Source organism: Myotis daubentonii, chromosome 2 (genome assembly GCF_963259705.1).
Source record: "Myotis daubentonii chromosome 2, mMyoDau2.1, whole genome shotgun sequence".
NCBI lineage: Eukaryota > Metazoa > Chordata > Mammalia > Chiroptera > Vespertilionidae > Myotis > Myotis daubentonii.
Window position 1 is genome coordinate 51,876,884 of NC_081841.1, and position 16,822 is coordinate 51,893,705.

Consider the following 16,822-nt stretch of genomic DNA (forward strand, 5'->3'; position numbering starts at 1 on the left):
TATCCACTGAGCCAAACAGGCTAGGACTGCCTTTGCTTTGTAAGTGCTGCTAGGTGTCTGTCCTCCAAAGAAATGGACTTACCAGTATTCACTACAGCTTCTCCTCCCACTGCCTTGCCCAGCCTTAGTCCACGTTTTAGCATCACCTCTAATCTAGAGGGCAGACGGGAGGCTGGAGCGGCCAGGAGGAGCCACAGCTCTACCGAGTGGCCCCAGGGTACTCTGGGAAGTGCGGTGTCCGTTTCTGCACTCGATATAGGAGCACGGGCACAGGAGGCCAACCTGAGAGCCTTAGACACCATGTGCCACCCAGGAGGAGGGCTCAGCTCCTGGAGACGCCCAGCCTAATGATGTATCCATGCCTCAGCCCCTTTCCAAGGTCTGGCCCTATCATCAGCTCTCAGGTGGCTGTAAGAATTTCCTCTCCTGACTTGGGGTCCTCTGCCTCTCTTGCTGACAATTACCCTCCCCCAAACTGCCATCCTTCTGAGACGAGGTCACTGTCCACCTTAAACACCTTCAATGACTCCTAATTATTTTTCTAAATACTTTCATCTTGGCACAAATTTCAATTCAACATCGTTTTAGTGTCATTTCCTAAAACAAACCTAAGTTTCAGCCACATCAAATCTCTCAATGTTTCACAAAGACACCTCTGCCTCTAGGAATACGTGTATGCCATTTCCTCTTCTGGGAATGCCCGTCAATGCCTCTTCTTTCCCCAGGCACTCATGCTTTAAGGCTCCAAGCTGGCCTCCACTGTGGACGGCCCCAGCCATGCCACGCAGAAATAACGTCTCCTGACTCCATACTCCCAGAGTGCACTGTTCCCATACAAAGACTAAACTGAAATCAATGGAGCACCTTACTCCATCTAACTACTCTGTCACATATATCTCATTTAGCACCGACCTCGGATCCCTCGTTCACCCTGTGAGGAAGCCAAGTGTCTTCATTTTTAGCAGAGGCCACTGAGGTTCAGAGAGGTTAAGTATCTTGCCCAAGGTCACAGTTAGGAAGAGGCACAATTGGGATTTGAATTCCTGGATGTTGGCCTCTAAGGTCCACATCCTTTCACTTCTATTGAGGGTGTGTTACAGGCCGCGCTGCTGTGGTTGGTGGTGTAAGGGGCCACCTGCCCCATGAGGTTTGTTAGCTGTCTCAGGGCAAGATCCATCTCATTTGCTATTTGTCACGGTATCCCCTTTGCCTAGTTCAGTGTCAGACACAGAATACCCTGCAGATATGAGTGCAGTTACTTTAAAAGGTGTGGGTGGAAGTTTGGTGAGCAATGTCACTTGCCTATTACCAACTACAGCAGAGGGCTTTTGAGGTGGAATCTTTGAGGTAGAAGGAAGGCCCATCCCACCCTCTGCCCTGCCCGTGCCCAGCATTTCTGACTTGGGTTGGACTCGGCAGCTCTAAGGGAGCCTGAAAAGCAAAAACTTCTAAGCTTTTGGAGCTCTTTGGGTGAAGTGGGAATGAAGTCCAGGCTCCAGGAATGTGGTGTCCCTGCCTGCTGTCCCCTCCCTCCTGTGCCTCACGTGCCTTCTCCCTGCTCTTGGCCCTTAGGATGAGCTGTGAAGCCAGGCAGCCGGCAGTGAGGGTGCCTGCTCCCTTGAGAGAACCTGCCCTCCTCCTCAGGATACCCGCTCCTCAGGGCCACCTCTAGCCTCACCCTCAGTGCTGGCATCATCCACCAGTATGATCTCCTTCAGCAGGATGGCAGGGCTGGTGTGCAGGACACTGTACACTGTTCGCAACAGCGTGGACCAGGCCTCGTTGTGAAACACAATGATGACGCTGGTAGTGGGCAGTGGCGGGCAGCGCCGAAACTTCTGGTCGACACATCTGGAAGGATGAAAGTGGACATATAGCTCTCCAGGTCCCTCAGAGTTCCAGGGGTAAGGAGGGCTCTGTGCACAGATTACCATAACCACCCACTGCTCTTTGGAACCACCAGCCTACATTCTCGGTTACAGCTGGGCATAGCTGCTCCCTGTCCCCAGCTTATGCTGTATCTGCCTCCTACTCTGAGCCTCTGCACAGGTCCCTGTCAACTGACTCCAAAACCCGTTTTCCCCGGAGCTGGCTCAGTGCCACAGCTGTGGTGCTGAGGGCTCCTCCCTGCTCCCCTTCTCACTTCTCTCATCTGCTCTCGGAGTTCCCAGGGCTGACTCTTCCGCAGTAACATGTGTGCTGCATAAAGTGTAATCCAATCCAGAGGCCCCCAAGGGGAAGTAGTAAAGGGCAAATGTGACATCTGAGAAAAGCAACTACAATTTTCATACTCTTCTTGTTACACTTTACAGTTCTTCACTAATCCATTTCCTCATTAATTCCCTGTCATCTGACACTACTATCACAGTCAATTTCCTGTGACCTTTTCTCTATCCTCATCCACTCCAACCACTCTGCGGCACTTGGTCATGCTGCTACCCCCTTGACATTCCATCTCAGGTGGGAGTGGGAATGTGTGAACCCTGCATCTCAAGGAATCATGTGGCTCAACATCCTTTTTTTTTCTTTCCTTTTTTCGGTTGTTAATCCTCACCCAAGGAAACTTTTCCATTGATTTTTTTTTAGAGAGTGTGGAGGGAGTGGCAGGGGAGGGGGGTCCGGGGGAGAGAGAGAGACATCCATGTGAGAGAGACAATCAATTGGTTGCCTCCTGCTCCTGCCCCAGCCAGGGCTGGGGATAGAACCCACAACCTAGGTACATGCCCTTGACCAGGAATTGAACACTCAACCCTTCAGTCCATGGGTCAACAATCTAACCACTGAGAGACACCTGCCGGGGCTAACACCCTTTCTTATCCCCTCTGCTGGTCAGAAAGATTTCAAACTTCCTCTTCTGGCTTCCCTCACGGCCCAATATCCTTCCCTGCTGAGAAGCTCATGACAATTCCAAGTGACTCCAACTTCTAGGACTGTAGTACTTGGTCAATTCTGAGGAACCCCAGGTTCACAGCCCTAGAGAATCATGAATGTGGGGATGAGGGCTGCCATGTGACAAAAGGCCAAAAACGGTATAACTCTTGAGTTGGGAAAGACAAGTCTAAATGAGAAAGACACAAAATCTTTGACTTGGGGACAGTGTAAATTACAGCCACGATCATATAGGAGTGAGGTGGCTTAAGGCTCAAAGATCTAAGTGCTGGTTCATTGCCCAGGATTAAAATTATAAACGGCTTCAAATAAAGGTTGGAATGGATTCATGGTCCTGTGCGCCTTCACTGGAAGAAGGAAATCAGGAGGCGGGGACAGTCCTGACACTAGGGCCGCTGTCGGGCAACGTCCCTCTCCTGCAGCTCAGCAGCAGCGTCCCATGGTTTCTGGGGCAGGCTGTTCCCAGAAGGGCTTTAGCTCAGCTCGGGTATAGAACCCAGGGTGGCAGAGGGCAAGGCCACCAAATCAGTGGCCTGGAATCAGTCCCTCTCAGTCACCCCTAGGCCAGGTCCTGGTCCCAGACCTGGAGTTCTTTTTTCTGTACACTGTCACCTTCATAATTGTGTTTTACTCTCATAGGAACTCCCTAGGCCTCTGGCCTGACCAGAATACTCTTGAACCCCAACCCCTGGGATAAGGGCAACTGGTCAGGAAAGGGGGTGAGATGTGGAGGAAATCCCTGTCCATATTCTAAAATCCCCATCAGCTCTTTACCGGGCCCTTGGCCCAAGGCATGGCCATACCAGCCACGCCTTTGGCAGAGCCCTGGCCTCACCCAATGACGTTGGGCTACTTACTCAGGGGGCCGAGTGTCTGGCCCCAAGGCCCTCTGCAGGGAGATCCGGTCACTGGCAAAGGCATTGAAGCAGTGCTTCTTATAGCCCTCTTCCTTTTCCTGGGTCTCCAGGGGAGTCCACTTGTCCTTCTGAAAAGCTTTCCCATCTGCCCCAGGGCCGTTGGGGTCCTGTGGTGGCCGTTCCCAGAAGGGCTTCAGCTCAGCTGGGGTATAGAACCCAGCGGGGCAGAACTTGTTCGTGGAGACCAGTGTCTCCGGGGGCTCTGGAGCCCTGATCTGGAGCTTGGGCATTGAATCCTTCAGGTTGTTCATGGCCCCCACCATGAGGTCCAGGACATGATCCTTCTGGCTGACCAGGGACTTCAGCCATGGCTTCTCTGTGGCCTGTTCCCTGCTGCTGACATCCCTCTGCAGGATGAAGAGGAAGAGCACAAAGGCGCTGCCCACGATGGCCAGGCGCAAGGGCATGTGACGTCTGCGGAGGAGCCTCATCCTCTGGAACCAAAGGGGACCCCGGCTGAGTCAGCTCCAGTGCTGGGCCGATCCTGAAAACAGCTTGATATGTCCGGGTGGCCACACCTTGGGGCCTCAGCCTGAGAAGGGAAAGAAATAAGACAAGGCAGGGGTGGAGAGGGAGTCAGGGGTTTGGGGCTCCAAACCAGGCTCTGTTGCTGAATAGTGACATCATCTTATCCAATCACTTAACTTGCTTCTAAATTTCCTCCACCCATAAAATGAGGAGAACCAGAATCAGCGCTTTTTTCCTGCCCTAAGACTCTGACATTAGTGGATCTAGAATAATCAGAACACTAAAACTCTAAATGCAGAGATTTAACAGAAATAACCACTTTGGAAGACAATTTGGCATTATAAAGTAAAATTTAAAACGTACACACCCTATGATGCCGCAGTTCCACTCCTAGTTTTATATTCCATTCAAACTCCAGTGCACATGAGCCAGGAGGCATGTACCAGAATGTGTCTAGTAGCACTAAATAAAATGGCAAAAAGAGCAACCACCCAAATGTCCATCAGCAGTAGAATGTGACTAGAGTATGAAATATATCCGTATTACGGAGTACTCAACAGCAGTGACAAAGAATGAACTATTTCTACATGCAACATCGCAGATGTAATATTGATTGAAAACAAGTTGCAGAAGAATAAGTATAATATGATTCCATTTATAGAAAATTGTAAAGCACATAAAACTAAACAATGTATTGTTTATGAAAACAAAAATGAGTACATAGTATTGTTCATGACTACAAAATGAATATGTGTATGAAAGCTATAAAGAAAACTAAAGGGACAATGAAACAAAAGTTTCTGAAGGAGGAAAGATATGAGAAGAGAGGCACATGGGGACTTCAAAGTAAAGTGTTTTTTCTTAAAGTGGATGGTGGCCATTACTGGTACTGTTATTCCTTATACCAGTGATGGAGAACCTATGACACGCGTGTCAGAGGTGACACGCGAACTCATTTTTTTGGTTGATTTTTCTTTGTTAAATGGCATTTAAATGTATAAAATAAATATCAAAAATATGTCTTTGTTTTACTATGGTTGCAAATATCAAAAAATTTCTATATGTGACACGGCACCAGAGTTAAGTTAGGGTTTTTCAAAATGTTGACACGCCGAGCTCAAAAGGTTCGCCATCACTGCCTAACCATATTTTATAAATATTCCTCTGTATCTACTCATGTTTAATAAAAAATATCTAAGATTCCAGGCAGGACTGAGCTTTGGTGTTCATCAGCTTACACCCCCGGGCACAGACATGACCCCACGCGCCAGAGGATGAATGTTTGCAACACCTTCTGTGGAAAGCTCTGAAAACGCCAGGGTCCCTTGTAAAGCACCAGATGTCCATGGCACAGACCTGTGCACAAAGCCCAGTTCTGCCCCTTCTGGAATAATAGCACCTACCTCCTAGGGTTGTTAGAAGGATTAATAAGTTCAATAAATAATCACGGAAAAACGCTTAGTAGTCCCTGCACACAGTACATTCTGAAAAAGTATTAGTTTTTATCATTAGTGGCTGTGTGACCCTTGGACAAATTACCTAATCTCTCTAAGCCTCAATCTCCTCATCTATAAAGTGGGGGGGAGGGGGGTAACTAATACCCAACTCACAGGGATGTGAGGATTAAATCAGAGATAATGTATTAAGATCCTCGGCAGAGTACCTGGCAAATAATAAGCCCTCAATAAATAGTTATCAATTATTTCCACTATTATAATGAATAAATCCTTGCTCAGTTTTCCAGCAATTTTCCTCAAGCACCTGGTCCTTGGCCAAAGCCACACTCATTACCCCATGGCATGCCATGCTACTTAGTGCTGTTACTTAAACACTCAAGTTCCTGCCTGTGGAGAAGCCTGGCATCTGGAGTCACTTGGATCCGGGGAATATGATCTCAGGGGGAGCATGGGTCACTCTGGGCTGGGGGAGACGGGTGGTTTTCTTTTATAACATCAGACTCAGCAGCAGCTTCAAAAATCAAATACAATGAAATCTCTTTGTCTATTTTGTGTTAGATGTCTACGAAATGGGAGAGGAGATTGGTTCATTCTGCCAGTATTGATGGAGTATCTGCTATATGCCAGATGTGGGAGATACAGAGATGAGCAAGCCCAACCTTCAGGGAATGTACAGTTAACTGGGGAGTCAGATTTTAAACAGAGATCACCCAGTGAGAAGATGGCATAAGAGAGGACCCTTGGGTCCTGAGGAAGAGAGGATACAGGAAACTCAGCAAGTGGGAGAAGGTGACATTTGTGAAGCGGTTCCGAGGGGGAGGAGCTTGGGCTGAGCACTAACCCACCAGTAGGAGTTGGCCAGATAAGGTGAGCACACAGAGGCCTAGAGGCAGGAGACAGCAGAGCCAATCAGAGAACAGCAATTAAATTGGGATAGTGGGAGTATGAAATCTGATCCAAGTAGTAGAGGAGGGGCCTGGAGAGGCAGGGGCCACCACGTCATCATGCCAAGGAGTTTGCTGTGGACCTGAGACATGCGTAGCAATACAGTGTTAGTGGGGAGCCCAGTACTATAGGAAGAACAATATGATAGCTGGTGGAGGGTGTCCAGGAGACGGACCTGATTGGCAGCTGGATGGCCAATTAAAAGGGGTTGGGGATCTGATCCAAGATAGTATTGGCGCTGATGGAGGAGGGAGAATGCGGCGCTAGAAAATCCTTGAGTGACCAATGGGCCAGTTCACTCCAGCTGGGGCACAGAGGTATGAGACAACTGCTTTCCCCATGAGATTTTAGAATCTAGTTGGAGAATAAGAACTGGTACCGTTGGGTGCAGTTAACACCTGTCTAGGGAGGAGACAGGAGCAGAGAAAAGATCTTTCACTGAATACCTGTTAGTACTTTGAGCCTGACTATATTACCTATTCAAAAATTAATAAAACGGAAACAATAGCACAGGCAGTAAGCGCCAAGTTGAAGAGGTATAGCTGTCTATGGGCTTGAAGAAGGCGTCAAGGAGGAAATGGTGTAGAGGCAGCTTCCTGCACTCAGCTGGGGTTGAGCTATGTCTGTGGGGCCAGCACAAGGAGTTCTGCTTGAGCTAGACACCTCATAAATCCTGGAACTGCCCCTGCTAAGCACAGACTCCCACAGAATGCAGAAGTGTTTGCCATGACAGTGTTAAACTATGCTACAGGTCGAACTTCCCTGATATTTTCTGTCTACCTACCCACAACAGCAAGAAAAGAGGGGGCACAATGAGAAACAAAGGTGTGGTAATAGATTAGTTACCAGCTGCTGCCAAGTGCTCAAGACTCACCTCCTCCAGGAAGACCTCCCTGACCGACTCCCTCAGAATCACCCAGGTCACTTCAGCTCCCGCTTCCTGGCATTGCGTTGTGGTCCCTGGAAGTGGGGTCGGCCTTTGTTACTTTTATTCCCTCTGAAGAAAGAGACCTAGGGTCAAATTGAGCCCTTCCCAGGCATCTGTTCTCTCAATCCAACCTGGCAGCCTACGGCTTTCTCTGGAGCCTGCAATTCCTCCAGGTACTACCCACATCCTAAAGTGAAAGGAGACACCTGTGATTAGCCCGGGCAGTAAGGGACTCAACCTCTAGTTTGTTTGCTCAGCATGCAGGCAACAGGAAAGAATCACTTGAAAGAGACACACACTAGTAATCTGATGGAAGACAGAAGCCTGGGATTAAGGATTCCTGCTCACTGCGTAGATGACTCCCGAAGTGTAGTTAGCAAGCTCAGGTCACCGTTTTACCAGCTTTGGAAAGGAACAGCTCCCTCCTGCATGCAGTACTGTACTTTGTCAAGTGCAGAGCCTCACAGGATCCTCCCCCAGGGTCTTGTGTAGCTCCCTCACCTTTGGGTTCCCACAGTATGGCCACCAAACCAGTGCATTGGCAAGCGAGCCTACAGTCCTCATCCACTCATTCCCCTTCTGCCGCTGCTGAGCGTTCATTCCCAATCCTTTCTCCTCCAGCCACTCTTGGGATCTCAACACGTGGGACCATCTTGGTTTCAGTACCGAGATGATGTCAGAACACAAATTCACCTTCTCTCGCTGGTCTAAGGGAACTGAGCCTTCACCCAGTTCAGTGTCTATCATACTGCTAACTACAACCCACTATAGGATTGTGAAATAAACTTAAACTGTTGCAAATCAGCATAAAAAAATTCTTTTAAAAAGATTAGAATGGAATAGAACAAAGAAGTACCAAAGTATGTCACATGTAATATAGGCATTGCTTTATTAAAATTTCATTGCAGTTATACACTAGAGGCCCAGTGCACGGATTCGTGCACCGTGGGGTCCCTCAGCCTGGCCTGCGCCCTCTTGCAATCCGGGACCCCTTGGGGGATGTTGGGCTGCCAATCCCACAGGCCAGGCTGAGGGCCTTTAGTATGCATATAAGATCTTTGGTTAATCTCTTCCTGCTCTCCCCCCTCCCCCCTTCCCTCTGAAATTCATCAGTCTGTTCCATGTTTCCATGCCTGTGCATTGAGCGTCTGCCCCCCAGTCAAAAGGTTGCTTAGGCTTTTACATACTAGTATATAGATATCTAAGGAGTGTTTCAAAAGTCTTAGTGCAGTTTTAAGCTTTAATAACTTCAGAAACAGAAATGCTACAGACTTTCAAAGAACATCATTTGAAAGTTTTTATTTATTTTATCTTTTTGAGTTTTATGAATTTTGAATAAGTTTTTATTTTGATGTTTGTCTCAATCCATTGATGATAGACACTTCCCAATACAAACTTAAATTGAAAATTTGGTATTAAAAATTCATAAAGGTAAAAAAATGGAAACTATTACATTTTCAAGTTGTGTTTTTTTGGTTAGTTTGTAGAGTTCATACCTCTGATGTGATTTAAGTGTAAAATTGCCCCTAAGACTTTTGAGATACCCTATCACATGTGAAGTGGGTATGAAGTTTTGTTGTAAAATGTTTTTCTTATGTTGGTCCAGTCATAGAAATCTGAAAGCCACTGACACCATCCAATTACACCCTAGGCTCCCCCAAGTGGCCTTTTTAGATCTCTCCCATGGTGCCCCTCAGCAGACTTTATACGTCTACCCTGGCCCCATCACAGCCTTCCCTGTGTGGGGAACTCCTCTCTCACACCTCTGTGAACGCCTGGACGAGATGCCAGGCTGTTTTCACCTCTTTATCACTTGCAAAATCCCACACAAGTTTAGTATGTAGGAAATAGTCCATGAACTCTTGTTAAATGAGATGAGGACAGACAGGTTAAAGCTACAAGGGTAAGCACTGTCTTCGCCAAGTGATGTTTTGAATGCACTTATTCTAACAAGCATGGAGTTACATGACATTCTGTGGTTAAGCCTCAGTGTGCCACATTGACTAGGTCTGTCTGTGAGTCTAGCACCCTCATTTCACAGGTGAGGGCTTCCCTACTGTCAACGACTTGCGGCTCCCAGAAGCACATGGCAATCTCCTCACTCCCAGGCCACGTCTCTGTTCCCACATCTTACTTACCCCTTGGAGGTCCCCTGGGAAGTTTGGGGGCTGGGTTTGGCTCCCCTGAGCCTGGGGCAGGGCTGTTGTCATGAGCATCCCAACTTCACTCTCAGAACCACCACCTCCCCCACCCCCACCCCCACCTCCCACTCCAGGCTACAGAGATGCCAAAACTGGAAGTCCCAAGCAAACTTTCAGCTTTTATGAAAGCCAGGGTAAACAAGGCAGAACACACCCTTGCTGGCCAGGTGGCCTCTTTGTAACAAAGTTTCTTTCTCTTTATCAGCTGAGCGGCTCACCTCCGGGAGACGTGGCAGCCAGGAAGTAAGACACCACCACAGGGATGTTTGTTCAAGTTAGTCAGACTAAGGCCCGATTACAGGGTTTCTTCGAAAAGAGATGACTGCCGCCACTCTCACCCAGGGCACGGGTGTGTGGAGCCGGACATCATGTTGGGAGAGGGGACAGGTCAATTTCAAGCTCCTGGTGGGGGGAGGGGGCCCAGAGGCTGCTTTGGTTACATGGTCATCCCTCGCTTCCTTGCCATCAAGCACAGCACTCATTTCACTTCCTCTGTTCTCGTGCTGTGCACAAAGCAGCCAACGATCCCCTTCAAGCCCCTCCTCCCAACGCCGACCCTTCTGATTACAGAATGCGGGGAGGTTTTCACTTTTCTCCATAATTACACCTTTAAGACACTCCAGCTGCTGTGGCTTATTTTCCCAGAGAGACACACTGGAAGTTAGTTCTGTAGCTCGTCTATCAAGTTCTTCCCCCACCACATCTAGGTTCATTTTATGTTTGCATAACATTTTAAGCTTATAATCCAAACATAGGTTTTTCAATTGAAATAACCTACCCAACTTTGCTCACACTATGTACCTAGAACAGTGCTTGACACTCAGTAAATATTTGTTGATTTTTATTACAAATTTGTAAAAGCCCTTGAAAATCAAACGAATGTGTAATCCAAGAGGAAGTTCAAGAGCTAGCTCACAACATCTCACTGGAGTTGCTTCCAGGCCCTGACAGGTGGGGCAGGGATGTGCAACTGTACTCAAACTGAGCATTGAGACTGATGGCTCCTAGGAATCCAGGGATGAAAAGAGGAACCTTCAGGTGGGTGTGAGGTGGGATTTTCTAAACTCTGGTAACAGGCTGGGTTTGCGAGAAGGCAAAAAAAAAAAAAAAAAAAAAAAAAAAAAAGGGAACTTGAATTGAGTTTTAACATCGGTCAGCTGGGGCAGTGGAGAGAGGGAATGTTAAGAGGTATTTCTGAAGGCTTAGACTGGTCTCCAGATTGGGGTGGGGGTGATAGGAGAGGACAGAACTGAAGTTTTTCCTCCTCTCCTCACCCCACAGTCTGCTCCTGGCTGTAGGCCTTTTCCTCAGGTCCACCAGATACTCAACATGCCACACACTGAACTCGGGGTCTGTGCCCTACCCCCTAACCTAGCCAGCGTTCCCAGTTTGCCCGCTGCAGCCAGTAGCATCGAAATCCTACAAACAGCCTCTGCTCCTGCCCCACTCCCAGGTGTGTAGTTTGAATCCCTTCCCAATTTCAGGTTTACCCCGTGCCCACTGCCGAATTCTGCTGATTCATTCCCTGCCTCCTGGATTCTCCTCTTCCTCTCTACTCAAAACTCATCTGAGAATGGCCCTTATCGCCCAGCATCTGTAGGATAAGCAGAAGCTGCCTGCCCTCCGCCTTCGCCTCAGGCCTCCCTCCCTTTCACAATCCGAACAGCCATACACATATTTCTTTAGCCCCATCTGATTGCATGTTTCTACATGGCCTGGGCAATCTGCTTCCTGTTTGCTACTCACCCTCACTGGTTATCTTTTCCTCCTCGGACGGAGACTCCCCCTTATGTTTTTGCTAAGCAAACCGCTTTTCTTTTTCAAATTCCTACTTGAAACTGCCCTCCTCCAAGAAGGCTTCTTAGGCTAAGGTGCATCTCACTGCCCCCCGTATTTGTTCCCAAGTTTCACTACCCACGTTTCTCTATGTGGGACTTCCCCACTAGATTTATGGGGGACAACCAACAGGCCTAGACACTAGGCCACTTAGATCCTATTTTCTTTCTCCTTCCCAGTCCTTAAATCCTGGTCCCAATCTTCTGCCTCTGGCATGCAATCCACCTAGCCTTCCAGCCCCTGTGGTAGCCCTCTGCTCCGAGGTTTTTGGTTATGCTCTTCCACTGCTCTCATCTGCCCGCCTTTTGTTCTCCGTTATAGTCAGATGTAGAGCTGAGCGTGAGGTTTGGGTTTCCTCCTTCTTCCAATCTCTATGTAGGGCTCAGGACCAGACTGCACAGAGCACAGGAGAATAATCTGACCCCACAGGGCTTGTAGGTGCCACAAAGGAGTCTTCTAACAGTCCTTTTCCTCCCCAGACTGAACCCATCCTTGTTCACTGTGCAAGCCGTTTACATGGCACAATTACAGCATTGAGCTCACACAGAGACAGTCACTGCCCTGTACTTGACCTCTCCTTTATTCAAACCCTCACTCTCATTCCCATCAAATGAGAACGGACATTCTGGGCTTTCCCAGAGAGGAGCAGAGGGCCGTATGAAGAGCTAAGTTCACCCGCGTCTCCGGCACAGCCACTCACTGGGCCCTCTGCTGTGCAGACACCTACTCTGTCCTCAGCTTCACTTCTAGGGCTGGAGAGGTCGGAATATGTCTGACAACCAGCGTTAGTTTAGGACAATACCACCACTTTTTAAATTGCTACGTACCACGTCAAGTCAGGTAACAGTTATCTTCTCCATTTTTACACAGAAGGAAACTGAAGCACAGGGAGATAAAGTAACTTGATCAAAGTCACACAACGAGGAAGTAGCAGAGGCAGGATATGCACTCAGACCCACGTCTCTCCGAAGCCCACTCACTGCCTACACCATGACATCACGCCGCCTTGCATTAGGCTGGTGCTTGGAGCTTGGCCAAAGCACTTTCCCTCCACCTTCTCATTTGCTCTCCACCCAGGGAGTGTTTATGTGCTTTGGCCAAGATTAGACAGCGAAATTAGCGACCGGGCTGAAACGGCTGCCTGCCTCCTTATGCCACTGCCTTCTCCAACTGAGAGGCCTTGGGAGTCAGGGTTAACTGCTCCTCTTGACTTCTGTTCTAGGCAATGGCTACCTGGACTAAGCCCAAGGTCATATTTCCTGTCCAGGTTTCTCCCTCCTGAGCGTGGGCTAAGATGTTTCTGCTCTCACAGGGCATCTGACAGGTATCAGGACCTCCCTTCGCATGCCTGAGCGCTTCTATGCTGCTACAGGTGGGAGTCAGCTGTCCCGCCAACTGTGGGCAATGATTACCCAGGATGAGGCCATCTTGGGCAGTCCAGTATCCTTCATGGTTCCTTCCTACCAGCTCCAGACCACCTCTTCCATTTGACAGTCCTGCCCTGTGCCCCTTAAAGTGTTACCTCTGGGTACCTAAAGTGAATGGCGTTCCTGAGGAACAGGAACTTAGGGAAGTACTTGCAATGATACTGACTTCTGCTGGATAATGTGAAGCAAAGTATATTTTAAACCCCTCCCCTTAGAGCAACGGTTCTCAACCTGGGGGTCGAACGACCCTTTCACAAGGGTTGCCTAAGACCATCGGAAAACACACATATAATTACATATTGTTTTTGTGATTAATCACTATGCTTTAATTATGTTCAATTTGTAACAATGAAAATACATCCTGCATATTAGATATTTACATTACGATTCATAACAGTAGCAAAATTACAGTTATGAAGTAGCAATGAAAATAATTTTATGATTGGGGGTCACCACAACATAAGGAACTGTATTAAAGGGTCGCGGCATTAGGAAGGTTGAGAACCACTGCCTTAAGAATGTATTATTCATCACATGAATTTGCCCATCTCATCCTTTTTACCCTCCTGTGATGGGCAGGGATACGGCTGATCTCTCTGAGAGAATAGGGCCTGGGTAGTATACACACATCTCTGGTTAAATGAACACAGCCCCAGGGTCTTTGGTGTGTGGAGTTGTTAGCCAACCTCTGTGGGTCTGGGGTGTGCTGAGAGTATAGCATCAAACCCTCCCTGGGACTGTTGCAACGAGCTGTTGGCCAATAGAGAGGGTCTGTTCTAAGCTTTGATGGCAAACTGAACCCACTCCTCGCCACTCCTCGCCCCCCCCCCCCCCCCCCACACACACACACGGGAGAGCTCTGTCCTACCCTCTGCTGAGGTCGGGGTCTAGGACAACTCGCCCTGGGAGTAAATCACAGTCTCTCCTCTTGGTTAGCCCGGGCTTGGAACACATGACGGGGAAATGGGGAAGTTGGTGACAGTCACAGTCACGAACGCACATCAGACTCCCTCCCACAATACCACAGGGCTCCCGTCTGCACAAGAGGGGGGCCCTCCCAGATGGCCCCACCAGGAGGCTTCTCTCGCTGGCCTCTCCTGCTCAGGGGGACTCGCCCTGGGGAGGCAGCCTGTCTGAGACCTTCTGTAGCGGGGCACATAGGGCAGCCCAGCCTGAGAGCCGGCACACAGGAATGGGGCGGCAGCATGGGTGGGTGCAGGGAAGAGGTGCAGAGCCCCGGAGGGAGTGCTATGGCTTGTCCCCCCCCCCCACCCCCACCCCACCCCACCCTCCCTTACCAGCCACAGAGGTCCGAGCTTTCCTTCCATCCATCCTTTCAGGAAGGCACGCAGGTGGAGGAGAGCCTACCGAGGGAGAAGCTAGAGGCCACCACGACAGATGAGGGCCAGTCTGGCCCACCCTCTTCCTTCTATTGTGGGGGATGGGGGGGGGGGAGGAAGAGGAGGAGGAGGAGAAGGTCGGCAGAGAGCAAAGACTTAGCAGAAGCGAGAGACTACAGGGAAGTCCGGAGAAGGGGGACAGCTCTGGGTTCCCGGCCAGGGGGAGGGTCGCAGGGGTGGGAGAGGGTCACGGGGGGCCAGGGAGGGTCGTGGGCCGCTTCTGCCGCTTACCTGTCGCGCCGGGGCAGAGCCGCAGCCGCGCCGCCGAGCAGTTCACGGGTTTTCCGACGGGACGTCCTCGAGGGCGGGGCCGGGGCAGGGCCTGCGAGCTACCCGGGCGCTTTCTACACGCCCCTTCCAGGCCAGGTGCCTGCGGCCACCCGCGGGGCCCCGGATCGCCGCCGCTGGCCGCGCCACTCCCGGCGGCTCCCAGGGCCGCCAGGAGGCGGGGGGCCGAGGCCCCGCGCCCCTCGCATTCTCCCTCCTCCCGCTGGCCGCTGCTAGGAGCCCGGCTTCCCCAGAGCTCAGCCCAGCCCAGGGTGCAGTCTCCACATCCCCTCTTCCGTTTGACAGCCCTGGCTCTCCGCGCCGAAGAAGATGGGAGGGTCCCCGCCGCCCCAAAGACGACGGGCAGCGGCGGCCCAGCCCGTGGCGCGGACGGCGAGTGCGGGGAACCGCCTGCTGGGGGCGGCGAGGCTGGAGCGCGCGGAGCCCGGGGCAGCGAGGCAGCGCTGGAGAGTGCAAACGCCGCCAGGCAGAGAGGAGCGAGGGGCGCCGTCCCAGGTTTGCTTCTCCTTGTCCGGGTGCCTTGGGCAAATGACTCCTTCCTGCCATCGAACAGCGAGAGCAGCTATGAACGTGCGCCACGCACAAGCGGAGGGCTCCCTATGCCAGGTCGTAGGGAAACCCCAGCCCTGACAAGTACCTGCAATGATTGTCCAGAGTATCCTGGGTAGGTGGCTGGTCACACAGCCACGGTGATGCTCAAAGTGTGGTTTCCTGGGCCAGCAGCAGCAGCAGCACCAGACAATTTGTTAGAACTGTAGATTCTTGGGTCCCACCCCAGCCAGACCTAAATAACCCGAATCTCTGGGGATGTGGCCCAGCGATGTGTGTTTTTAAAAGCCTCCCAGGTGATTCTGGTGTACACTCCGTTCTGAGAACCAGGGAACATATACTGGCAGGGCTGGTTTTAGAATCCAGGTCAATTTAATTCCTAAACTCATGCTCTGAATCATCCCTCCCTCCAGGGCTGCTCACTGGTCCTCTCCGGCTCTAAGGTTCTGTGATAGTATCTTTGGGTCCTTATAGGAATAGCGAAGTAGCATAGCTGACTCCAAATAGCCAATAATGTGGAAATTTTCTATGGTAGAATCGTAGACTACCAATTTTGTCTTTCTTTTGTTTTGATATTTAAATGATTTGTATTTCTTTTTTAAAGTACGTTTTTATTGATTTCAGAGAAGAAGGGAGAGAGAGAGAGAGAGAGAGATAGAAACATCAATGATGAGAGAGAATCATCCATGGGCTGCCTCCTGCATGCCCCCCACCAGGAACTGAGCCCACAACCCAGGCAGGTGCCCTGACCTGGAATTGGATCATGACCTTCTGGTTCATAGGTCGACACTCAACCACTGAGCCACACCAGCTGGGCTAAATGATTTGTATTTCTAGGTCCATAGGACCTGTGAGCAGGGGTCTGGGTGAGACGATCTGAGCAAGAAGACAGTCCTGACATGAACTGGGACAGGCAGGGAAGCCACTTGGGGATTAACAGCTGGATGAAGAAGTAATCTTGTTTTCTAATCTGGGACCCCGTGGGAGGAGGCCAGCGGTTTTCCAGTGACGGAGTCAGGAGAGACAGGGTCAGTGCAGCAGGGAGATCTTGCCCGGCTACCCTAGGTCAGGGGAATGGTGAAAGATGGACATTCCCAATCATAGAAAAGGAGGTGTCCCCACTCTCTCAGCATGGTCCCCTAGCTCCCCTGACTTATCCTCTAACCCCCAACTCCCGTTCTTTCACACTGGAGACTTTCTGGATTTAAATTCCCAAATAAAGACTTTCTGTAGCATTTACCTTGATCATCCATTTTAGCCCTTTTACAGACACTCAGGGCTCATTTTCACTCCCCTTGCTCCCCTTGTTACCATTCTTGTCATTGGCCTTATTTGACACCCATCTTTCTCAGAATAAGGACATTCTCTATCAGAGATTGTGGGACGCCGCCCGGCATTTCTCTCTTTCTGGGGACTGGACACTTCTGTGTGGGTCTGGCCCTACTATCTTTGCTCTAGCCTTCCCCTAACTCTGCTCTTTGACCCCCATGGGCCACGTGGTTCTGACCTGGCCCTGG

General features: G+C 50.1%; 2 protein-coding genes across 8 annotated transcripts in view; one reads left to right on the top strand and one right to left on the bottom strand.

Moving 5' to 3' along the window:
• The window catches only part of GALNT6 (polypeptide N-acetylgalactosaminyltransferase 6), a 31,152-nt gene extending 16,311 nt beyond the window's left edge, over positions 1-14,841 (bottom strand). The window contains exons 1-6 of one of the 7 annotated variants that reach the window (XM_059682903.1): positions 14,700-14,836; positions 14,367-14,497; positions 12,469-12,518; positions 7,551-7,673; positions 3,747-4,338; positions 1,679-1,851 (exon numbers count right to left, since the gene is read on the bottom strand). In XM_059682903.1, the coding sequence (XP_059538886.1) occupies positions 1,679-1,851; positions 3,747-4,237 (664 nt within the window). In that variant the 5' untranslated portion in view covers positions 4,238-4,338; positions 7,551-7,673; positions 12,469-12,518; positions 14,367-14,497; positions 14,700-14,836. Of the gene's footprint in view, positions 1-1,678; positions 1,852-3,746; positions 4,339-7,550; positions 7,674-12,468; positions 13,385-14,366; positions 14,498-14,699 lie in introns of those variants that run through there. The other 6 variants (XM_059682902.1, XR_009451211.1, XM_059682906.1 and 3 more) reach the window with 6 other exon arrangements.
• Positions 14,842-15,065: 224 nt separating this feature from the next.
• The window catches only part of SLC4A8 (solute carrier family 4 member 8), a 124,382-nt gene continuing 122,625 nt past the window's right edge, over positions 15,066-16,822 (top strand). The window contains exon 1 of the mRNA XM_059682890.1: positions 15,066-15,251. Within this exon, the coding sequence (XP_059538873.1) occupies positions 15,066-15,251 (186 nt within the window). The remainder of the gene's footprint in view (positions 15,252-16,822) is intronic.